At 35.9% G+C, this 26,547-nt stretch overlaps 1 protein-coding gene across 2 annotated transcripts in view; it reads right to left on the bottom strand.

The window, feature by feature from the left end:
• Positions 1 to 137: 137 nt before the first annotated feature.
• Positions 138 to 26,547, bottom strand: part of LOC149411861 (uncharacterized) — a 62,169-nt gene continuing 35,759 nt past the window's right edge. The window contains exons 3-11 of one of the 2 annotated variants that reach the window (XM_089646499.1): positions 24,183 to 24,347; positions 9,310 to 9,504; positions 8,901 to 9,068; positions 7,795 to 7,992; positions 6,671 to 7,013; positions 5,672 to 5,799; positions 4,012 to 4,106; positions 3,784 to 3,886; positions 138 to 1,837 (exon numbers count right to left, since the gene is read on the bottom strand). In XM_089646499.1, coding sequence (XP_089502625.1) covers positions 917 to 1,837; positions 3,784 to 3,886; positions 4,012 to 4,106; positions 5,672 to 5,799; positions 6,671 to 7,013; positions 7,795 to 7,992; positions 8,901 to 9,068; positions 9,310 to 9,504; positions 24,183 to 24,347 — 2,316 coding nt within the window. In that variant the 3' untranslated portion in view covers positions 138 to 916. Of the gene's footprint in view, positions 1,838 to 3,783; positions 3,887 to 4,011; positions 4,107 to 5,671; positions 5,800 to 6,670; positions 7,014 to 7,794; positions 7,993 to 8,900; positions 9,069 to 9,309; positions 9,505 to 13,583; positions 13,726 to 24,182; positions 24,348 to 26,547 lie in introns of those variants that run through there. The other variant, XM_089646500.1, reaches the window with a different exon arrangement.

Raw genomic sequence — 26,547 nt, 5'->3', positions numbered from 1 at the left:
TTATTTACTTAGTGCAAAAAATTCTTATCTGACTTAATAAATAATAATATGTATATATGTAGGTATGTGATATCATCGAAAATCATGCAGATAAAAAAAATAAAAATTGCCAAAATTAAGAGCTTGTTTAAATGGATATGATTATGTATTATATTAGTGAAATAAGTAATAAAGAAAAATTATTATTATTAGGTTTTGGAGATTATTTTTAACAGTCATTTTAATATTATTTACTAAGACACAGTTTGAGAAACAGAAAAATACACAAAAATAAATACTATTAATTAGTGAAATAAAATAACAAATAATATTAAGTTTATCAGTTCTACTGAATTGGGAAAATTATACATTTAAACTTATTATAATATATTATCAAGGTTTATGAAACTATATTTAAAAAGATGTCTCAATTAATAAACTCAGTATTGTCAGAAAGACATAAGCGAAATTAACTTCTTGCAAATCCTTATTCACACAAGAGGTATTTATCACCAGCAAAGGCATGCCCTAAGAAAAAAGAAGGAAAACAAAGTATGTACAAAGAAAAAATTGTTAATTTTCCATAAACGAACACTTTCTTCCTTACATAAAAAAATATTTTCATTCTTCTGTTCTTGCGATGTGCTCTGCAATGTACAAGTGCAAAGTCAAAACAACAACTGAACGGGTAAATAGTCAAGCTACGACACTTACAACAAAAAATCGCCGATACATTTTTCTTCAGATGTGAACAAGGCTTAATGCAGACATCCACATATTATTTGACAACTATTACTACATAACGTTATAAAAAACATGGAAAACCTTTTCATGCAGATGAGATTACAGGTCATGCCATAATATGATTAAAACCAGAATGAGTAGCAAATTATATAACTTATTAGTTCCTACTCAAATAACAAACTTGATATAATTATTACTTGACCATTTTCTGCTTTGGGAACATTTGTGACTGATCCAACTTCAGCTGTTCAAGTTGCAGCTGTCTGCGAATCGAACCCAACTGTGTCAGAATATTCTCCTGCTTACCGTCAGGCGAAAAATTATTCTTTAAGATGTTTTTCTGAACTGCCGGAACTTTCCATTTTTCTTCTACATTTCTCATCGCATCGCTCGTGTGGTTCTGTTCTTCGGTGATAAACTCATTCTGTATCTTGACATTTTTCTCGGGTTCGCGTAGAACGGGAATCGGTAAAGAGTCGTCAAAATTAGCATTATAATTTCGAGACTTTGTTAGATTCTTCGTGTCTATCATTTCCGTGATGTTTTTACTGAGGAACGCTGGTTCGTAACTCGGTCGATCATTTTTATTTCGATTTGTTCGATTCCTATTGAAATTATCGACGTCTTCTTTGATTCTCCGGTGTTCTACTTCAATGTTGTGTCTCTTCTTGTCTTTGATCTCAGAAATATTATTGTTTCTTTGATTGGAATGAGAATCAGTAGCCAAATCGTCGATATTATAATTTTTGACAGGAATCGACTCAGCGAAGATTGAATTATCGGGGATGTTTGTAGAATATGGGACTCTTTTGGGAGGTGGATCTTGCCCCAAATGCGGATTGTTTCTTCGTACATTATAGCTGAGTATTTCTGGTTCAACTTCGTTATTTTCCAATCTCGGCGAAGTGTAATAGAAAGGTAGGTTCGATCTGTTCTCCATTTCGTTGTTTGGAGCGTTGGTTCTAGCGACTGGGTTCGATCGAGTGGTTCTTGTGGGAGATTCTGGGGGAGGTTTAGGCTGGTTTCTGACCATCCTCATGGCTTTCTTCTCATTCTCAATCTCGGTTTGAAGTTTTAATCGTCTTCGTTCAAATTCGTTCGAGTCTTTTCTCATCTGAAAGTAAATTGAGAAAATTATTACATTTAGGCCCGGTGTTTCATCACCAGTTTAATCCTAGATTAGTAGTGAAGTAGTAGAAGATATGTGGGACATTTTTACAACATCTGCGTAAAAGAAGCCTCTACTACAATTTATTTATTTAATTAAAAATGGGCTCATGATGTTGGTTTAATTATTAATGTTAAAAAAACAAAATGTATGTATGTAAAATCACCAAGCCTGGGAATATGGAATATACCCAAAATAATTGCTCATAATTCTGAATGTATTCATAGAAAAATTGAAAATATTTGCCACTGTGAAACAATTGACTTTACTAACGAATATACTTATCTGGGACTAATAGTAGACAATAAATTTAAATGGGATAAACAAGTGGCTAAAATCTGTAACCAGCTCCGATATTTTGCAAGTAATTTTTATAAACTGAAATTTGTTTTGCCTCATTGTACTCTTAAAATAATTTATTTTTCTATGGTCGAATCCATACTCAGATATGGCATACGAACTTGGGGGCACTCAAGCAATATTTATATTAAATATATACAAAACTTACAAATTGCTATAATAAAAAAAATTGTACCACCGAATATCTACAGACAAAGAAGTAATCTAAAACTACTGTATTGTTCTGAGGGCCTACTTCCAATAAAGGGTCTTCTTTGGTACATTATTATAATGGATAATGAGGGAGATAGCAAATATAAAAAGCAACCGGTGCATAATCACACAACAAGATTCACTGAAAATAAGGGCCTCATTATTCCAAGAGTAACAAATAAGTATGGAAGCCGAACGCTTAAATATTTAATACCAGAGATTTTCAATAAATTTAATAATTCTTTTAAACCTCAGAATAATGAGAGACCCTGCCCCAAAAACACTAAGCATTGGCTAATAAGCGACGAATCAATGTATCTCTGAACTTTATTATTGATGTATTCCTGAACATCTCAACGTACCTGCCTAAATAATTTGTATATAGGTAGGTACTTTGATATATATTATTTTGTGATATTGTTTATTGTATAATTTTGTGTCATACATGTATTAAAAATTAAAAATGTTTATATATATTATTTGTAGAACCTACAGACAAGCCGTCATGTGTGACAGCTTTATGGGACTGCATAAAACTTGTATCTTTAAAAATTTATAATAAATAAAAAAATAAAAAAAAATAAAAAAAATTACGGTGATATTACTTGTATTATGATACAATATTATGAAAATATATAAACTTTCAACAGTAAAATTCTACATATTTGCCTTGAGGAAATACATATTTCACCAAAATGCTGCAATAAAAATAAGACAATAATTATGAGCTTTCTCCCTTTTCAGAACAAGTTGTGGGCAATGAAGGGGTTCATGTACGTGCCGCCACAGTTGATCTCGCTCTTTCGATGAGCTGTATTCATATGACTCCCGGTAAACCGTACCACGGCTCAATTGAATGGTTACTCTTTTTTTTTCAGGAGATACTTAGAAAAATAGCACAATTAAAATTATCCAAGTATTAATCGTTTTTACATACTCAGAGACGTGAACTACTAATGAAAGTCCGATATCAGGACTTGGACGTATGTATTTACACCTACTAAATACCTAGCATCCTATTTTTATAGTGGTACAAGGCGGCATTCTGGTACCAAGAGTTGTACGATCATTCATGTGCTTATGCAGGGAGCCGCATCGGGGGAGCCGCACCGGAGGAGCCGTATCAGGCGAGTCATATCGAGCGAGTAAAGCATTCTCATTGCTCATACGCTTTGAGCTCAAGACTCCCATTCAATTGAGCCGTTGTTCAATTGAGTCGACTCTTTGAGCCGTACCGTGGCTCCCGCTCTTAATAAAATGAGTCATGACCCATCTCTAGGCTGTACTAGAAATTGGATTGATGTTTTACATATTTTCAATGTCCTAAAGTCTCCTCTTACCCTAATAGCCAATTGTTGCTGTTTGTCCATCTCCGTCTCCTGAGATAACTTCAACATCTTCAAGTGCTCTTCAAGGCGGCGAGTTTCTGCCTCTTCCAACATTCTGAAGTGAAAAACAACACATTATTTAATACCATCGGTAATCGCTGTATCCAGCACAGAGAAACAAAATTCAAAAATGTCATTCTTGGTCATTAGCAACGTGGATGTAAAAATTAAAAAGCTTACTTTTCATGCCTTTTACGTTCCTCCTTGATCCTGTGTTGTTCATCAATCTGTTTCTTCAGGTCCAGTTGGTAGGCTGCTCTCTTAGATGCAGCATCCTTTATAAAACAGAATAATTTTACATATAACCCTTACAAATTGGCTTGTGTTAAAAATTGACATCAAAAATATTATTATGTATATTCCTTTCGAGTCTAAACTGACCAGTACAAAAGAATGAATTTGTAATGATGGCATATTCTCATAATGACATTGACACCCCAAAACAGTGGGATTTCTTGAATAAACTGTTCTGAGATATTATTACTGTGGTACTTTTAGGTTGGAATGAGTTCTATTGCAATTAAGTAGAACATGAATGCTATGTCATTAAATAGGTGAACTACATAACTTTATTTTATTTTTGGAATAACCTAATGAGTAAAACCTCAAATTGTAATATTTAATTATTGAAGACAATATTAGATCAGTTGGTAGAGCGGTGCCCCGGCAAGGCAAGGGTCATGGGTTCAAGTTCAAGATGTGACCGTATCTTTTTCTAATTTTCGTTTAGGAATCGCTAATATTGTCTTCAATAATTAACTATTACAATTTGAGGTTTTACTCATTAAGTTATTCCAAAAATAAAATATTCATCCTAGACTTGCAGATAGAGTCAATAGATGTCACACATTAAAATTAAAATAAGATATATTTATCTCAGACACTGTCTAGATTGTATTTAGTTGGAGTTGAATCTTGCGATCATACATAAAGATAGCAGCCAATAAAAATGTGCGATGAGAAAATAAAGATAATGTTGGTAGTTCTTATTCGAAGTATGATAAAGTTAAATATGACCGAAGGAGATAGGGTCACATTAGCTCAGTTGGTAGAGTGGTGCCCCGGCAAGGTAAGGGTCCTGGATTCAAGTCCTAGATGTGACCGTATCTTTTTTTGTTTCAAATTTTCATTTAGGAATCGCTAATATTGTCTTCAATAATTAATTATTACATAACTTTAATAATTACAGGACTATCTCACCAATCTGCCACCCCGAAAACAGGGCATGTGTCCAATTAGTGAAAGCCGTGGATTATAGTGCATAAGTACAAAATATTATGCAAAAATTTAAATAGATATTTCGTAAAAACAAACAAAGGCCGCTATTGATCTTAGATATAATTTCCATATTTATGTTTAAAGTTAAAGTGCCATGTTTACGCTTGCGAAAACACTCCATTTTGTAAACTTATTAAAAAAAAATGCACAGAAACACATGCGACAGTTGCTAGAATACAGAGGACTAACCAAAATTTCCTAAAACAACAATAACTCTGGTGACTGGTAAAATGGTCAGTGAGAATAAGGTCGATAGCGTTATCGTAACTAAATGTGTAAGTGTAAGATAACTCAACCCATCGGTGTACGAAGATTGGCGCTCGAGTCTAGGCACACGGCGGAGTACTAAATACGACACATGAATACCGGTGAATTACAGATCTTGATTTTGTACTTACAACTAGTAAAAATAATGGCGGATTATAGTAGTTGTCGGATAATCGAGATGCTGATTACTGAGAGAGTGCTTTATTCCTAAAAGTTCTAATATACACAACAGGTTTTTTCTAGACATCCCACTGTTACTTTGGGGTGATGACACAATACAGATAAGATGGCTCACCTGTTCCATTTCCTCATTTCTCTGCTTGATGGCATCTTCATCAAACAAAGACGGCATGTACGTGTGTCTCAAATCTTGCAATAGCCGGGCTCTGGGACTGTCTTTCCTGAAGATATTCTTTCCCACGCCTGAAAAAAATCAAACAAAGTCAAAACTCAATAGTTAACTAACTTGAAATTTTTTTACTTTAGCTGTTTCAATCTCATCACAAGTGCTGAATAATGATCAGTTCCATTTTGAATTTTTCAACATCCGTTCCTGTTAAATGCAGATTCTTGATCCGTTTCAGCTTTTGATCAAATTGTGATCAGCCGTCAAGCATAACGATATTGTTTTCATGCTTGACAACTATTTTTTTTTTTTTTAAAGTCGGAGGCGGTTTACTTACGTTCCCCGCGAGCACTTAGGCCATAGGCCCATTGTACTATCTCCCATTTTACCTCATTCCCTTGCCAGTAACCCGGTCCCTTTTATGAAGTTCACCAGGGCTGTCATTGGATATGTGGCGATGTCTTCTGGTTCCACACTGTGTCTTCCCAGGTATCTGAGCCTTATTCCCAGCAGAGCGGGACATTGGCACCATAGGTGAATTGGAGTCTCTTCCTCCTCTTCACATTTCCTACAGATGTTGGTGTTTTCCACTCCCAACAGTTGCATGTGTCTCCTGAGATGGCAGTGTCCCGTTAATAGTCCTACCAGTTCCCTCAGTGAGTTTCTGTCCATATCGAGTAGTTGCCTGGTTCGGTTAGGGTCCGGTCCGTTTATGAGTACTTTAGATTGCCTCATTCCGGGTGCCTTCTTCCATTCCGGGTGCTTGACAACTAACACTGTTTCAAATTCAAAATCAAAACGGTCCGAGAATCGGCATTTAAGATGATCGTAAAATGTTTAAAATTCAAAATGGCACTGATCGTCAATGAAGTCAATGTGACAGAAGTTGAAACGCACACAAATAAGAAAAAGAGCATTTGAAGGCTTATAATTCTTAAAGTAACTCACCATTCATTGCTTGATCAAAGTAGCCCCCTGTATAATTATTATCTTGATTGGTAGACGGGAGATATTTTGGTGCATTGCTTGGCACTATCAAATTGTTCTGTGTTCCTATGTTAACCTTCTCAACAAGCAATCGCCAATCCTGCTGCTGGGACTGAGGGTATGCCTGGCTTTGTGGGTTCGACTGGTAGCCTTGACTCCGGGTCTGCACAAGCTGGGTTTGCTGCACGCGAGGTATTATTTGCTCACGGTCCGGAATGTATCGCGAGCGTATAGGAGGACTGTTGGGAATGGGGCGAGGAGAAAGCTCGCGCTCTGCTTGGGTTAGACGTCTATCCATCGCCATCTAAAAACGAGATAAATTATATTAGTAGAAATAAAAGCCATATTTAAAATATCTGAATATGCTTAAATTGTCTGATAGATGGTGCATTTGACAGTCCAGAATTGCTTGCACTGATAAGCTTTCGGATTCCACTACTTAATATTAGATGTCGGGAATTATTTCAGGGCAAATATTCTGGGACTAACTACCACATTTTATATACTCCTCATCATTGTCCAGAATACTAATGGAGGTAAAAATTATATAGAGTCATATTCAATTTATCACTAAAAAAATACAAAAGATTGTTGCTGGAGTAGTTCAGTTAAGTATAAAAATAAATTTAAAAAACTGTATGATTTTACTATTCCTATCTAAAAGCCAATAAAAGGGCATTAATAATTAAATAAATAACCATTATGCTTAACGGCTGATCAAACAAGCCATCTTAAAACTTGACCAAACACTGACGGGCCGAGAATCGGTTTCTGTGACATCCATGATCATAGTACTCTCAGTTACATCCTGGTGAAAGACCACCAATCAGAATCGAGATGTTGCTAGAAATGGCATTGACTGTATTTGGTGACTAGATCTTGATAGCCAAGTACGTACTTCCCAATCTTCCTCTTTCCATCTTCTTCCCTTCACCACTCCCTTCAGCCATAAAAATATTTTGAAAAATAGCTTTGATGGCCAATTGGATGACAGTGTCAAATGTGGCGGGAGTTCAAACACCAGGGTCAAAAAATTTATAAATAATAAAATATATGTTTCATTATTATTGAATAATTTGTCTCACCATGTTCTCAGGGTCAGTCTGCACGGCAACAGAAGATGGCCGCCTTCCCCCTCCTGCGTGTCTGTTCCCCCACTCCCCCTGCCAGCCCCCGGCCGGACTGAGAAAGGACTTGAGGTGGTCCTGATTGACCTGGTGATGTGGATGATGGAACATGTCTTCGGGAGTATCCGGGGGCTGTTGCTTGGCGGGATTTGCATGCTTAAGGAGAGAATTTATTTACAAACACATTCAAGCAAAAAATATATTTAATACAAAGAACATCATTGGTTCGTAAATGGTCTATGGGTGTTTGTTACATAACTACATTAAAGAGGATTGACAATGGCAACAAGATATTATAACTACGCACATAAATACTCTTTTTACAGCACTCTGCACATCTGTTCTGATGATGGACACTGCTCCGAAATGTTGGCGAAAGGATGAGGATGAACAACATAGGTAATCACCCCAAAACTCTTTTATCAGAGTACATACAAACTTGATAATCGCAATTAAAATATACCCCAAAAAAATTTTTCAAGTTTAGATTCGAACACAAAAAAAATCAGTCTAAATGTTAGGCACATTACTGGGCTCGATTTGATGAATGCAATTCGTGCTCAAATCATGGACATATTACGAAAAAAATAGATGAATAGTACATAATACAAACAAATTATTGTGGTTTTTGTACAAGTTTATTAATTTTGTCAAGTTTAAATATAGTCTTTCCACACTATACCAGTAAAACCAAAAATGGCGCACCTTGGTAAGAAAAAGTAAAATATTAACCCTTTACTAATAATGTGTTTTAAATTTTACACAACCGATAAACAACCATTTACCCTACATTAATAACTATTTATCATGGGTAAAATTTAATACACATTTATTAGTAAGGCCCTAAGAATAAAATCATGAATAGAAGTTCCTTTTTCTCCGGGCAACAAGCAATTTTTCCAATGTGGTACTGTGAATAGTTCTAGGCTATAGCAAAAATAAGAGACCTTGAATGCAGACTAACCTCTGAGATATCACTTTAAAAAATTAAAAATAGGAGTGGACCTAGATTAAAGCCCTGTCGCGTTACAGAGCCCTCAACAAATAATGCATTTGTAATTTACCTCTACTGGTTGCTGCCCCCTCCATTCGCCCTGCCAGCCCCCGGCCGGACTTAGGAAAGACTTGAGGTGGTCTTGGTTGACTTGGTGATGTGGATGGTGGAAGTCATCAGCAGCGCTCACAGTAGCCAAGTGCAGCTGCTGCTTAGCCAGCGCATTCATGGTCCTTTGCTGGAAACAAGAACATTGCATTTTGATTTATTAACTTTCCTGTTTTTTCTTCATATGGTGGAGGTCAAAGTGGGATGTTGAGATCATTCAGTCAGTCTGTTTAACTTTCATGAAGATACTGGTAAGTGAATGCAACTTAAATTAAGCCCTTTCTCAGTTTCTCAGCGCGATGCCATGATATATATATATATATATATATATACAAGGATGGATGGTTTTGGTTTGTTTGATTGAAGTGTACCTGCGCAAGGTATTCGCGGTACTCCTTCTGCCTCCTCTGCAGCAGCTCCTTTCGGCGCTCTTCGTACAGGCCGAGCCCCACGAATACGTCTCTCTGGCCCCCCTCTAGCGGGCGGGTGCTCAGTGCGATGTCGGGGTGGTTGGGGGAGAATTCCCCCGCACGTAGCATCCCCATGGGGGCGGAGGTGGGACACTTCTGCAACAACAAATAGCACACTCCATAAGTCAAGTGAGAGATACATAAAAACAAGTAATTGGTATAGAAATATTAATTACGTATGTATGGATACAGAGATTTCTCTTAGCAAGCCTCAGTAATTTTGTTCTTTGAGGGCTTTGAAACAGAAAATGGGCAGTGACCTCTAGTTTCTCTAGAATAGTTACAAGTCAAATTAAAATTTAAATAACCATTGACATTCGCACGGGGGTTCCATTGAAGCTGGAATTAAGTTAGCTTCTGAGAAGCTGGTTGCCCTGTAGAGAGTTTCTTTTTAGACTATATAGAACATTGTGCATCACAAAATATTGTGGTGAATTTAAATAGTAATGGTATTATTACTATACTATGGTATGAGTCCTCCTCACGAGGGTCCTGTGCTGAAGCTGACTAAAGTTATTTAATTCTATTTTATTTGTCATCTATGTCGTTTTTTGTGTTCTTTAAGAGTTTTTTTGTTAACCTCTATCAGCCAGATTTTTAGTCCTGATTTGTACTCATTAAACCATTCTATTCATTTTATATCTGTGGGAGGATGTTGTGGAGTTCATTGTAAGGTTTTGATTTGAAACTTTGATATATTTCTTTAGACCAAACCAGTTTCACCGTGCTACGTTCAAGTTCAGATTTATGCGTTCACACTAGACACACTAAGACTATATGTCACAGAGTATGGAAAGGAACTAAGTCAAAGCTTTATATAGAAATAGAGCTTGATCCATCTGAGAGATCTACCCTCTGGGATTTAGACAACCTCGAATGCATTAAGCTTGAGTTTAGCGCCATATATGGAGAGAGTCGAGATATCTTGAGGCAAATTTAAAAGCATGCATTATTGCTTGTGGCAGCGATGACTCGGAATTTTGAATCACATATAGATGCTGATGGCAAGTTACCGCAAATTCATCCTGTCATAAAAAATGCCTTATTCGCAAGAAAAACTTAAGTCAGAACTTGGAACACAAACTCAAACCTGCAAATGGTAGTGAAACAGTGTAGGGTCATATTATATGTAGTCAAAAGTCAATCACAAAGTTTACCGAGAAAACGATTGAACTCGAAAGCAATCAGATCTATTTTAAGGTTTTGATTGGTTGGGAACTTTTACCAGCATGCAACATTCTCACACCCCTTAAGGCTCCGCTATAAGCGTTCAAAAAGAAGAAGAAGATTACTGAAGATGGTTTGAAAGGAAGATATTTAAATGCGAATGATAGAGAGAGAGTGCCAATTATAAAAAAATGATTATAATTAATAGGCGAAAGTGATTTTTGTGAAATTTTTTAACAAAAACACTACATACTTTAAAATTGAGCAAAAATCTCTTTACATACGAGTTAAGCATTTGATGACACTACGAATTTTTTGTACCTTTAGCATATTAAATTACAGAACCATTTTATTTTCATAATTTTCGGAGCACACTTTGCGATTTTTTCTATTGAGGAAATTTTATATACATAATTACTTTTTTAATGCAGCATCTGAATAGAGATCATCTCAAAAAATAACATTGTCTTTTTTACGAGCTAAAAACTTAATGTGTTCAATGGAAGTAAGTTATGTCGCTTTTAAAAGAAGAAATTATACGAAAAAGTAAGATATTTTTAATTTTTAAAATTGTTATTTTTTGTATTATTCATGGTATTGCATTATATATCAAATTGTATTCATAGTATGTATTATAAAAAATCAGACTTTGACTAAAAAATACATATATTATAATGAAATAACCGAATTAATCAGATATCCTAACACACGGTAACTATAAACTCCGTATTCTTATTGAAAGTATAAAATTAATGAAAAAATTAAAACTCTCAGATCGAAGAATTATATCCGACTTATTATTTTATGTTCAAAATTGTAAATGGTAGTGTAGATAGCCTTGATTTAATTAACTTCATTGAATTTCATTTGCCAATAAGAGCTACTCGTTCTAAAACCATGTTTAAATGAAATATGATTTAAGATTTTCACGGCCAAAAGTATTTTTGTTATATGTTTTTGGGGTGTTATGCCGTGTTGCGCTAACTCCTTCTTTAGCCAACGTTTCGGACAGTATTGCAGTGTCCATCATCAGGGCAGATGTGTTATTTGAGGTTGTGTTAAAATGTGAGCTTAATTATGAGGTTGTGATACCGTGTTGCCAGCTCCAACCCTCTGAGCTAACATTAACGTATCATTTTTATTTAAAGTGGTTTTCTTCGTTTAGCTCTGGTGTATCCGGAAATTACCGGATACCAAGAACTATTGAGCTTAGCTCCATCGTCTCTATTAATGTTTACGGGATTTTTATGAATTTCAATGGCCTCCGTAATCAGCCGTGCTCTATAAGTTTTGGGTCTCCCCAGGATTTCAGGAACAAATCCAAAGTAATGCCCGGTGTCAATCAAATGCTCGGCAATTGCCGATTTGTCAGGGTGGCCGAGTTTACAAGCTCTGAAGTGTTCTGAAATCCTAAAGAATGAGTTAGCGCAACACGGCATAATACCCCAAAAACAAATAACAAACATGTTTAAATGTAACAATTCCAGGACTGAGCATTTCAAACACTCGCTTGTACCGAGATTACATGAAGTTGGTAATAGGTACGCAGATATAGCGGTTTAACTGCACAAAAGCTAGGTACAAAAAGGCTATACTATCATATCTTCTAAATCATTATTAATTAAACCTAAGTCTACTCATACTTGTTTATAATATTTTGTATATAAAGGTTTTTCCAATAAGAGGTGTTATTTTGATATTCAAAGAAAAATATCATATTTTAATATAAATGATTGAATGTTTATTTCATTATAAAGAGGAAGGTATGCCGTTAATAGTGAAAAATAACATCAGTCAAATGACCACCACGACCACGCCTACAGGACCATATCCTTTTCATGAAATTTTCCATAACCAAATCGCAAAGTGGCTGCCGTATGTCCTCGATAGCCTCACGAATTCCATCTTTGAGGTCTTGAATCGACGCTGGGCTGTTGGCGTAGACCTTCTCTTTCACGTGGCCCCAAAGGAAGAAGTCGCAAGGTGCTAAATCACAAGATCTCGGTGGCCATTTGTGATCACCTCTTCGAGAGATAACACGGTCCGGAAACTTTTCCCGTAAAAGATCAATGGTTTCGTTGCTTGTGTGGCACGTAGCGCCGTCTTGTTGAAAGTAAACGTTGTCCATATCAATACCATCCAATTCCGGCGATAAAAAATCATTAATTCCTTAATTAATATTCAAAATAACACCTCTTATTGGAAAACCCTATACTTGAATCTTCTTCTAGAGCTTGTATTAATTTTATACTTTCTGTCGTCATTTTATGATTAAATGCCACAGTTAATTGTTATTTTTGTTTAAATTATTACTAGTGTTTGATCATGCTTATATTCTGTGACATGTAATTATTTATATGGTGGATATTAAATAAATAATTATTAATAATAAAAAATTTAATCTATGACCGGTCGGTGGCTGAGTTGACAGCGCGTTTGGGTCTCACCCAGGCCTAGTGTGTTCAATTCCTCGGCTGGCTAAGTCCTCCATCACAACACAAGCAACATTTTCCGCTTACTGCTGTGGTTGTAGAAGATTTTCAAATATTGTCAGGTTATTCGTAACCTGGGAATGTTTGTTACTCTTTAAAAAAATAATAATAATAATAAAATAGAAATAAAAATGTAAATGTTCATTTGTTCAAAATCTTAAATCTCCGAAACTTCTTCAGGATTGCTTTAAATTTTTGACGCACCGTTGCTTTGGAATACGCATGTGTTTTATATACCTATATTATTCAGATGTCACCGGTGTAAAAAACAGCGCCATCTTTTGGACGTAAAAGCAACAAGCCACAGCAAAGCATGGTTAGTTATTAATAATTAATAGGAGGATTTCTACAACCACCGTACGGTGTAAGTCCATACTCCTTTATGCATATTTTTTTACAGACAAAGTTAGATAATATATATTATATAAATTATAGTAGAATTTTTTATAATATTTTTTAAATTCAGTGATCACAAACATTTATATGATTTTGTGAACAAAATCTTTTTGGACTTACTGGACAACGCAATTATTTATAAACTATTTTAAATAACACTACATGCTAGATTCTAGATAGTATTGTTGTGATATTTTCACTGGGCAATATGGAACACAATAGGAGTCTCAATTAGCGCGCACAGCACGGGTCAGAACTAGAATCACACTGACGGCTCAATAATTTATTGTAAATGGGTAGAACACAGTACAGAGTGATTGGATATTGACTCTAAATATTTAAACAAAAAAATTCGTTTAATTATTGATGACAATATTAGCAATTCCTAAACAAATATTTGAAACAGAAAAAGATACGGTCACATCTAGGACTCGAACCCAGGACCCTTTCCTTGCCGGGGCACCGCTCTACCAACTGAGCTAATAAGACCCTATATCCTTCGGTCATATTTAACTGTATCATACTTCGAATAAGAACTACCGACATTGCCTTCATTTTTCTCACAGCACATTTTTATTGGCTGCTATCTTTATATATGTTTGCAAGATTCAACTCGAACTAAATGCAATGGTTCGATAGCTCTTGGAAATAACCGGATATATTTCCGGCCGCGAATTTCTTCCAAAAATATTGTATGGCAAAAGGGGAACGAACGGGATCTATAAAAGGATGCCACCAGAATAATGAAAGTCCTACCTTGGTTATGGTGTCGTCCTCAATGTTCCTCTTTGCCAGCACGTAAAGAAACTCCACGGCGAAATTCCACTAAACTTTGAATGCAACCTTACAGAGGCGGTGTAGAAACTGTACTGGCAAACCTTTCGTCTCCTGGTGACAGGGTTACAAGGACAGGAAGGTAGGAAATAATTGTTGAAAATATCTATCGGTATATATGCCCGAACATGCAATCTAGACAGTGTCTTCAATAATTAAATATTACAATTTGAGGTTTTACTCATTAAGTTATTCCAAAAAATAAAAAATATGTGATTACTGGTCCCAACTGTCCCAAGCCACAGTGCGAGCCAGAAGAAAGTGAGGACGAAGTTATAGATGTACCCGGCTAATCGGATATGGTCAGGCAGGATTAAAGCCAATACAAGTAATGTTCCGACTCAGAATGGTAAAATATCACCAGCTATCCCCAGATTGAGAAAGTTCGGAAAGGTAGATACGTGGCAATTAATATCTGACTACTATAAATAGCTAAAGTAAATTTTAGGAATATTTTGAATTTGAGTTGTTGTCTCTCACCAGTGCAATACTAGCAGTATCTTCAACTCTAGTCAACAGTGGATGGGTTTGTAAACTTCGAAAGGATGTTTGTGAGAAACGGGTAGTCTTTTACGAAATTTTACAGAAGGGAGAAAGCAAGTACATTGAAGAACTGAATGTAATAGTGGCTTTATAAGTTGTAAAATGAAGGGAAGCTAGCAGTCCACAATAGATTTCCGATACCAACAATGATGTATGGCAGAAAGGTATAAAATTATCAGGGAAAGAATGAATGTAAAAGAAATGAAATCCTGAAACAAATGTGTAGGAAAACAATAAATGTCAAAATTACGAAGAAGCATACAAGGTCAATCTTGGCATGATTAATAAGATAAAGAAAAAGGGGTTTTTCAGAAAAACGTCTATAATTGTTAAGAATTGTTACGACTTTCAAATAAACTTGTGCTTGTAAATGTCTCTACTATTTTGCAGCAGCTAGTACCAGTCACCCTGTACATTATCATGTGCATTATATTCCAGTCACAGTCTCATTGTTATAAACAATGTCTCCAACACTTTGGGTGTGGAATACGAGAAGCTAAATATAAATAATATAATATTGAACATTATTAAAAAAAAAAAATTATCCATTTTTGCCCACAGATCTTATAACAGATTCAAATTTTCTGCAACATTTCGACTATGAATGGTGGTCTCTCACCAGGGGAATACTGAGAGTATCTACCACTTTGGGATGTGTAATTCTAATCAGGCAAAAAGTTAGCGTAGCATTTTTTATGTGCTACAAAATGAAGACATAATAATATTTTGCAAGCGGCGCATTTTAAAGATGGGTGTGTCAGAAAATGGTTTATATTTTTATAATGTTCAACATCCCATGGAGACTTTGTGTTGATACTAATTCACAGATGAGCAAATCTTGGTCAGAAATGACAACATCAATGGTCTGGAACCAGTGGTCAAAGAATGTAGAGGATCTGTTACACTGAACATTCAATCAAAAGAGAAAACATCAATATTATGTTCATCTGGATTGTTTCAATTTTTTTAAACTATGGGCGTGCCACGGGTTGCTACTAAATCGAATCAGGAACTAAAGGAACATGTTCACTTTACCGGTTTTCTTAACAGACTGGTCAAGAATAAATAATTTTTTGTAAAGGTGCTACACACTGTCAGACAGGGACAGGTAATTGGGTAACAGGTTGGGCAGAGGAATGCAGGAACATATGTTAGAGGGTGATGCATACAGTTACTTGACCAGTTACTTACAAGTTGATTTGTAATTGGTTTAACACTTATAATTTAATTTCATGTTTAACGAGAAGGTGGATAGCGACAGGTCATATCGTCGGCAATCAGGATCAGAATGAATTGATTCAAACCAGCTCGGTCTGTGGCGGTGCTAAAGTCATATATAGCGTGTAAGAGATTAATAATAATAATATTTAGATGATCTAAGTAGCGTCATTTTTGTGACAAATCACCTGAAGTGTGCTGTAATTTTTACTAATTACTAATTATAGGTAATCTATTATAACAAGTTGTGGCTAACAGAATGCATCCAAGTTCATTAACCAATAATATAAAACTATATGAGTCGTCGACTTGCAAAACCGGCTCTGGAATTTTTCGGAAATTGAAATCGGAATTTTGATATTTCGCAAATCAGAACCAGCAGAAATTTCCATAGCGGGTTGTGTTCTTCGTCGACTCATATGTCTGTACAATGCATTAGACCAAGGCTGCCCAACCTTTTTAACAGTTGGGCGAAATTAATGATTTAAAAATCACTGGCGGGCTACTGAATACTGACGGTTCATATTTTCGTTACCTAAGCTTTTTAAAGTCTTGTTTTATACAAAAAACAAGTAAACATATTGAAATTTTATTGCCGTTTATCAAAATAATAAAATAAATAGCATCTACTGCCAAATAACGAAACAACATTTTATGTAGCAAAAATCTAAATCCAAGTAAATGGTACAATCAATGTGATTTCTGACATTGTTTTTTTTTGATAATTCTCCTATGTCAGGAGTCAGTTCAGATGTTGTCAGTAGCAACAACTCAGACATATGTTGCTCAGTTAGAGATGTGCGGTATTTATTTTTTACAAAATTAAGATTAGAAAAAAACTTTTCACAAACATACGTTGATCCAAAACTACTTAAAAATTGAAAGGTCAGGTCAGTTATAGCGGTAAAGTCTTCCTTTGGCACCAATTTCTAGAAATCTCCAAATTCTTCTGAAGAACTTTGCGACTTTGAAAATATTTTTTCTGCAAAAAGGTTTTTTAGTGCAGAATGATTTTCCATTTCAGTGAGTTCCAACTGGATATCGGCAGGATAACTAATTATTTCAGTCAAACTGATTGTAAAAGTATTAACAAAAAAATAAAATTGTTTTGTACTTTTGAAATCCTGGAATCTGCTTTCAAACAACTGTAATAAGCATCTACTTTTAGTTTCTCTCTGTCTGTCATATAATATGTTCTGATTTCTGATATCTATGGTCCGTCACATTCCGAGCGGAATAGCTAATCACATGACCGCGCGCAAGTTGCATTCTTTGTTTTACCGCGGGCGCGCTTTTTCAAATTGGCGAGTTTTTTGAAAATGGTTCATGCGGCCACTTATAATTCGTTCACGGGCCACAATGTGGCCCGCGGGCCTGGGGTTGGGCAGCCTTGCATTAGACCAATGAACGTGGTGCTGCGTTAAAATGAACCTAATCTTATTTGTGTTAGATACAGGCAGTTAATAAATATACAGAACAATACTTACCTGCTAAGTCACTTGAGATTAACACTGTTTGTATGCATATTTATTATATGGAAGGAAGAAAGGGGCGCTTAGATGGTTCGGGCATGTAGAGCGAATGTACAATGTGAATTTGAATGGTAAAAGAAGTCGAGGATGCCCGAGGAAGACATGGCATGATCAAGTGAACCAAATTCTTGCGTCGGGCCATGTCAAAGAGTCAGAATAACAGAGGAGTGTGTATTGAACGATGTATGAATGTGAATGAGGCAAGGAGTGTGTGCAAAGATCCGAGTTATTTGGCGGTCCGTCCTCTCTGCCTACCCATGCGGAGGGCAGCATGATGGTTAGTTAATTAATTAGTCATATAGAAGGAATATATTTACGGTCATTTTTTAATACATCTATTCGTTTTCGATTTTGTTTACGTTAATTAACCAAAGAATACAAATCTTGGAAGTGTAAATAAACCCACCTCCTGACATGCGATCGAGCTGAAACTCGGCGGATAGACTCGTTGTCGATGACAATGCATTCGATCAACTTTTGGTGGCAAACACGCATACACACGCGGACATATACGCATTTCTCTGAAATTGGAAGACATTACAGCAGATAATAAATGTCGGTCCTACCCAATCGGGGTTTGACTTATTTGTTAGTGTGGTTGACTCCCTGGGGAGGAAGGTTAAATCCTCAGTCAAACCAAAAAATATATTTTTATTAATAGCTGATGAATTACAGTAAAAAACAAAGTTTGCTTAAAATTGGTTGATTATTTCAAGAGTGAATTTAAAATAAAATAGTAAATATTTTAATTTTTTATGTTTCATTCGTCGTTGGTCTGCATCCCTACATTTGTATAATCTACTTTAGGAACCCATTCGTTATGATAATATACAGGTCAATTATAATGTCTGGGAAGATGTGTTTGAATTATTATGTAGGTTGTCTTAGACGCTGAGTTGCAAGGACATATTCATTTCACAAATTTGCACATAAAAACAATAAAATTCTGCGTGGGGAATTCAATTAAAGCAATAAAAAACATAAGGACATTTTTTTGTGAAGAATCTGGTTACTAAGTATAGCTTAAGTCATTTCCATAAATGGTATAATGAAAAAAGGCCAAAATAAAAATCATTAAAAGTGATAAAAAGAATTCATAAAAGCATGAATTCATTTTATTTTTAAGGAATCCTGTAACCTTGTTTGCATATTATTATGATCATTTGATTGTTAAATTAGGAATTTGAAAACAATTATGTAAATAATTTTAAATATTTTGGGTGGGTATATAATTGTTAATTTTTAATATTTTTTTCATGCAATACCATATAAGAAAAACTGACAGGAGTCAGTGAAATATCTTCTATCTGGAATGTTGTGAGGCTGCAGAAAGTGGGCGAGAAGATGGAGAAGTAAAAGAGGAAGGATGGGAAATACCTGGCTATTCAGATTTGGTCACTAACACGGATAAACATGACCGGAACCATTGTGACTGCCTCAATGCAAACCTAGCCGTACCCCCATGACCATTTATACTTACATTTGTCTCAAATTTGTGATCTTCTAGCTAATCAACCATAGATACATTTACCGGCTCAAGTTACACCTGTTGTATTAACCGTTAAAATTGTTCATTTCTACACCATCGGAATCTAGTTCCAGTAAAACGAATAGAGCTAAGTGCAATCCATAAGTGTGACTGTTATCCACGGACTCTGTGCAGAAAAAATTGCTTTTAATTCAAATTTAAACTCAGCATTTATAACCAAATATCAGTGACCCGTGTTAAACTAACTGTCACTCTTGTTTAGACAGCTGTGATTGGGTGTAATCGCCGCCATTTCTTCTGCTGCCTTGTCATTGGCTTACTGCTATTGCTGCTCACTCCTATTGGCCGTGACTGAGGTAAACAAATATCGAATCCAAATCCAAAAGATTATTTGAATAACTTGCAATGCCTCCTAAGAAGCTGCAGTCTGATGACTCCGAAATACTGAAGCATATCGACTTAAAATTTGACAGCTTTCAAATGTCTTTTAAATCCGAAATAAGGGACCTCATAAAAACAATAGATTACATGTCAAAAAAAATCGATGATTATGAAGGAAAACTAAAAACAATGGACCTGGACCTTAAAGAAGAAAAAACAAAATCAGTTAGGCTCGAAGGCGAGATTGCGGAGCTTACGAAAATAGTTAACCACCTCGACAAAAGGAACAATAACCACGACCAACAGCTGCTCGAAAACAACATCGAAATCTTCGGCATCTCAGAAAACACCAACGAAGACATTGCCGACACAATTATTAAAATTGCAACCAAAGTGGGACAAAAGATTAACAGAGAAGACATTATTTACGCCAGCAGGGTAAAAATACGCCTACATCCTCTACCCGATGGATCCGGACTTGCTACCCCTCGCGATACCCGCCCCCGAAACATTGTGGCCAAACTCGTTACCAAGAAACTGAAGGACGAACTGATTGCCGCCATCAAGAAGAAGAAAGGACTCGACTGCAGTAGCATAGGTTTAGCCGGAGGGAAAATATTTATTAACGACCAACTCACAAGAAAAAACAAATATCTATTACGTTCCGCGAAAGAGTTTAAAATCGCTAACAATTTCAATTTTTTATGGGTGCGAAACTCCAAGATATATATAAGGAAGAACGATACCTCTCCCGCAATCCTAATATCTGGCCTGGCTCAATTATCAAACTTGTTATAACTTCAAAACCTTCTACCTTGTCTACTCACTTTTTTTATAACTCATTAAATTCAACTTATCCATCATTTACTCCCACGCTCACAACACACCACAACAACACACTCATTCTACCCATAACAGCCGCTAAAATGTTTAACAATCATACCTACACACTTGCACATTCAATATATTATCAAGCGTTACACTCGCCTAATGCATATCCCAGTGGACTTGTGACAGACAACAATAAATCGGTAATTTACTTCGCTCTCTTATGTCCGAAAAATTAATAATTTTTTATCAAAACGCGCGTGGCCTTTGCACTAAAACGAAAGAGTTTTATCATAATGTTTTGTCAAATGAATTCGATATAATTTTAATTACTGAAACATGGTTAGTAGACAGCATATCTGACAACGAGCTCTTCGACCCCAGGTATAATATTTACAGAAAAGATAGAGACACGCCCCTAACGGGTAAAACCAAAGGAGGTGGTGTCGCAATAGGTATAAAAAAAGAATTTACTGTTCACTCACGCGACTCGTGGAGCTCGGAAGCTGAAGACATCTGGATTTCACTAGCATTAAAAGACCCAAAACGCCGTAAATCTAATATTCACATATGTTGTTCGTACTTACCCGGAGTCGGTCCAAAGCTATCAAATACTCAGCGTTTATCCTTTCTCAACAGTCATACGTCCAGAATTTCCGATTTAACCACAAACTATCCAAACGATATCTTCTTATTAATTGGCGATTACAACATGCCTAACATCATCTGGAACACCACATATCATCCCCGTGGTACTGACATCTGCTCCACCACCCTCCTTAACTGTCTATCTTATTCGGATTTAAAACAATACAACCACATTCCAAACAGGTACGGTAGAACACTCGACCTAGTGCTCTGTAACACCACAGTCTGCGTCACTCCTGCCGACTCTCCTCTGGTTCCGGAGGACGCACATCATACATCCTTAATAGTTGAACTCAATATTTACGCCCCCATAACCACTTCCTCACCCCAGACGATCAAGTTATTCAATAAAGTCAACTATGACCTAGTCAATGACGCTCTGGCAAAAACTGACTGGTCTTCTGTTTTAAACGCACAGGACGTTAACACGGCGGTTAACAGCTTTTACCTAATCATCGACGCCTTAATAGATGACTTTGTTCCAAAGAAAGTTGTGAAACCAACCAATTTCCCAACGTGGTACTCATCGGCTCTTATTAACATTACAAAAGAAAAGCTGAAATTCTTTCGAGCCTGGAAACGCCACAAGAACCCACTAGATTACCAAACCTTTTCACTGCTCCGAAAAAGACAAAAGAAAATTGCTACTCTCACATACCACAATTATATTTCACATTTAGAACATTCTATACAAAATAATACAAAAAAAATATGGAGCTTTGTCAAAACGCAAAGAAAATCTCCCTACATGCCGGAACACCTAACATACGGCTCGAAAATCGCACACAACAGTAAGGAGATCACTGACCTGTTTGCTGACTATTTCTCTACCGTCTTCACTGATCATACCCCAAATTTAGCACCTGATGTCAAGGAACCTGATCCGTTAAATAATATAGCCATAAACTCAATTAAAATCAATGAAGACATCACCTACAAATATCTTTCATCCATTGACATTAACAAAGGACCTGGTTTAGATAGTTTGCCTGGTATCTTCATACGTAATTGTAGTAAATATATCACTATTCCGGTCAGCGCAATTTTCAAAAAATCATTAAGTGATGGAACGTTTCCTCATAAGTGGAAATCTGCCGTAATAACTCCCATTTATAAAAAAGGCGATAAACATGACGTTACAAACTATAGACCTATCTCTCAACTTCCTATCTTAAGTAAAATTCTTGAAAAAATCGTTTACGACCAACTTTACCCGACTATCGCTACAGCAATTACACCCAACCAACACGGATTCATGAAAAACCGGTCTACTACATCTAACCTGGTCCTATTTGTCAACTATTTGCACAGCAATATGGACGAAAGGGTACAGGTCGATGCTATGTACACCGATTTTTCAAAGGCCTTCGACCGCGTTATTCACTCAATTCTTTTAAATAAACTTACTCGTCTTGGAATACACGGTGACTTATTTAGATGGATTAAGTCATACATTAGTAATCGTAGTCAAATTATCTCAATAAATGGTGTCTTATCCAAAATAATCAACGCAACCTCGGGCGTTCCTCAGGGTTCTCACCTTGGTCCGCTTTTCTTTAACATATACTTAAACGACATAGGCTCATGTTTCCAACACTCAAAATTTTTAATGTTTGCAGATGATATGAAAATTTATAAAACGGTCATCTCTCTATCGGACTGTAGAGAGCTACAAAGTGACTTAGACAGGCTCTGCAACTATTGCACTGTTAATTATTTGGACCTCAATGTTTCGAAATGCCACACCATGTCCTTCACCAGAAACAAGCATATAATTAACTTTCCCTATTCACTCCGCGATGAACCCGTGATCTCAAAAAGCGAATGTAAAGACCTTGGAGTCTACGTAGACAGTAAACTTATATTTAATACGCACATTTCTTCAATCACTACCAGATCTTACAAAATGTTAGGTTTCGTACTGCGTCTGAGTAAATTATTTAAAAATCCTCGTACGCTAGTAATGCTTTATTCCTCACTAGTCAGAAGTACACTGGAATATGCATCGCCTGTCTGGAATCCCAAATACACTTACTATGTCAATAATATAGAGCGCATACAAAATAAATTCATTAAGTACCTAGGTTATAAATACAACAATAATTATATCTGCACTCTCCAATCCCTGAAATCCAGGCGAACGGTAGCTGACATGACTTTTCTCCATAAAATAATACACAACGAAATAGACTGCTCAGAACTTCTATCCCAAATAAATTTTAACACCCCATTTAAAAGAACTCGACACACCAACCTTTTTTACACAACTAGTAATAATACAAACGCTGCAGCCAATTCCCCTATTTCTCGTATCCTTCAAACATTCAACTCAATTCAAACAAGCACAAACACCGATATATTTTTTGATTCTCTCCCTCTATATAAGAAAAACTTTTTTAGCACACTTAATTCGCCCACATAACACATACAACCACACACAGACACACATGCACACGTACACACACACAAACACTCACACACACCTCTCTCCTTCCCCAGCACACTAATTTAACTTAACTTAAAAATGTAACTTAACCGTAAAATGTATAATATACCTCATATGCATATATGTCAGCAACATGTCATTGGTACCAATTATTGTACTAACTTTTATAATTTTGTAACTATTGTCATCTATGTAATTATGTACTGTTTGTTTCTGCAATAAACAAAATAAATAAATAAAAAAAAAATAAAAAAAATAATATGTTGGTTCATACCCGTTTTAAGGAGAACCCGAATAAATAAATAAAGCCATTTCAATCAACGTTTCTATTATGAATGGTGATCTTTCATAGGGGCGATACTGAAAATATACTGTTTTGCGTTCAATCTTACTTTCCATAAAAATTGTTTTGCATTCAATCATATCTTTCCATGAAAATTATTTTTGCATTCAATCATATCTTTCCATAAAAATTGTTTGCATTCAATCATATTTTTCCATAAAAATTGTTTTGCATTTAATCATATCTTTACATAAAAATTGTTTTGTTTCAATCATATCTTTCCATAAAAGTTGTGTTGCATTCAATCATATCTTTCCATAAAAATTGTTTTGCTTTCAATCATATCTTTCCATAAAAATTGTTTTGCTTTCAATCATATCTTTCCATAAAAATTGTGTTGCATTCAATCATATCTTTCCATAAAAATTGTTTTGCATTCAATCATGTCTTTTCATTAAAATTGTTTTGCATTCAATCATATCTTTCCATAAAAATTTCAATGGATATATAATCTTACCTTGAGTAATCTGTTTACGTCTGCAGTTGCTTCTTCTTCTTGTTCTGATCCTTTCCTTGCAGAACATTTCACTTCTTCTACTTTCCTACCGCGTCTACCAACTCGGTCACTTGATGTGGGCTGTTCATATCCTAAGGCACTTCGATCACTGTCTTCTGAATATACCTGGAATCAAATAAATAAAACTACTTAAATTAATCTATTTATATAAAGAAGAGTGTCTGTGGCAGGCGGCATGTATTCGATTTGAATACAACTACAATTTTATTCCCCGATTGTTGAAATTAATGCTTACACAGAGAAAAATGAGCATTGCCAATTTATTAAGAATCTCTTGAAATCATTGGTAATCCGGTTGAAAACGGTATTGAAGGCCGTTTCCTGATAAACTTTTAGTAAATTCCTAATATTATATCGGAAGATGTGTTCATGCACCTGCGTTTGACTTATAAATATACAATGAAGAAATGCGAAAATATTAGGATTTTTATGAACACGTGTTCCGACATCGTCATAATACATTCGTGTTTTACTAAAAGTTTATCAGGAAACCTATCAATTCATTCGTTATTCGTTAATTTTCCTCTGTGCACTTGACCTTCAAAACAAGAGGAAGGTCAATGTCTACATTGGATTTCGAATAACTTGGTTATATTGCCTATGATTTCGTTGGTTCCATGATGATATTTCATCAAAATGAAAATTCAACACACCTTTAAAAGTGATATATGTAGAGTCATTAAAAGTGATGAAACAAAAATTAGGTTTAATAGTTACCTATGTAACCTATTTAACCTAGTTTTTTTCATCACTTTTCATGACTTTATACCACTTTTTGTAGGTGTGTTGAATTGTCATGTTTGAGATACCCGATCACCGATTTCGTTTTAAGAAAGACAACCATTCGCATCTAATTCGCATTCGCACGAATAATTCTTCGTACTTCGATCATTATAAGGGGAAAACGTTGCTTGTGCAATGATGGAGGACTAAGCTAGGCAGGGGATTGAGCCCGCGATGCCTGAGTGGGAACCCAACGCTTTCGACCAATCGACCATCTAAACGCCAGGTTGAAGATGCTGCCCCGATGATGTACAGGGTTTTCCAATAAGAGGTGTTATTTTGATATTCAATCGTAAAATATCAATGGTTTCGTTGCTTTTGTGGCACGTAGCGCCGTCTAGTTGAAAGTAAACGTTGTCCAGATCAATACCCTCCAATTCCGGCCATAAAAAATCATTTATCATCTCTCGATAGCGATCCATTCACCGTAACTATTGATACAGCCTCATTTTCGAAAAAGTAAGGTCCAATGATTCCGCCGGACTATAAACCGCACCAAACAGTCACACTTTGAGGATAAGGAGGCTTTTCAACAATACCTCTTGGGTTTTCCGAGCCCCAGATGCGACAATTTTGCTTGTTGACGAAGCCACCGAGGTGGAAATGGGCCTCATCACTCAAGATAATTTGCATTTGATTAACTCAAGTGAATTTTAATAATTTCAATGCTTTGTTGAAGCGTATATCGTTCCATTTTTATTAATGGCGTAGTTTCTACTTGTCAAATGTCAAAAAATGACAGCTTCAAAAGTAACATCTACCGAAATAGCGGGCTATTCAAAATAACATATCTTATTGTAAAACCCTGTACAAGGTGGCGCAAAAGTCCTAAATCGATTTCGAGAAGTTTCTGATAATCGAGCAATTTATTACGACAATTTACGTATTGGGCGCTTTTAAATTCCCGTGGCGACGGAAACGGCACGCGGCGTCTCATGTATTTAATACGGGTGTAAGAGATGATAACGATTGCATTTTTTTCCTGCGGGGAAAACAGATATACGTACATCGTTTGTCTCATCGTTTGCCTCACTATTTAGTATGTAAGGAAGAGATGCAGCATCACTAAGTATTAGTGTGATAAAGAACGTACGTTTTATGTTTGTTTGTGTGAATATTAAAAACGTCCAATACCGTTCAAGATTGCGCAAGATTGCCGTGTATTGCCTACTATTGTCGACGTATTGCCCTGTCTTGCCTGTGAGTTTGCTCGGCTGACAATATTACGACAATATTGCCGGGTCAAATCTATTTCCTTCTTGTTTACTGTTCACTGTGTTACAGAAATGTGCGTCTCTACAAAAAGACACCAGAAGAAGACTTATCAAGCAAAATTCAAACTGTCCGGAGCCAGTAGGACTATAGGATCCTGAATTCGGCTAATACAAAAGGGAGGGAGATTAAATACAATTACTAAGCATAACTAAAGCCATTTTAAGCAAAGTTTAGATTATTTTATAGTCTTACAACAGTTTTGCAATACTGCGAAAATCTTCCACTCCGGAATGAAAGTGCAGTTACT

Source organism: Hesperophylax consimilis, chromosome 24 (genome assembly GCF_061612785.1).
Source record: "Hesperophylax consimilis isolate HC1 chromosome 24, BYU_Hcon_1.0, whole genome shotgun sequence".
Taxonomy (NCBI): domain Eukaryota; kingdom Metazoa; phylum Arthropoda; class Insecta; order Trichoptera; family Limnephilidae; genus Hesperophylax; species Hesperophylax consimilis.
Note: the sequence above shows the minus strand (reverse complement) of the source record. Positions and strands in the feature narration are given on the sequence as shown.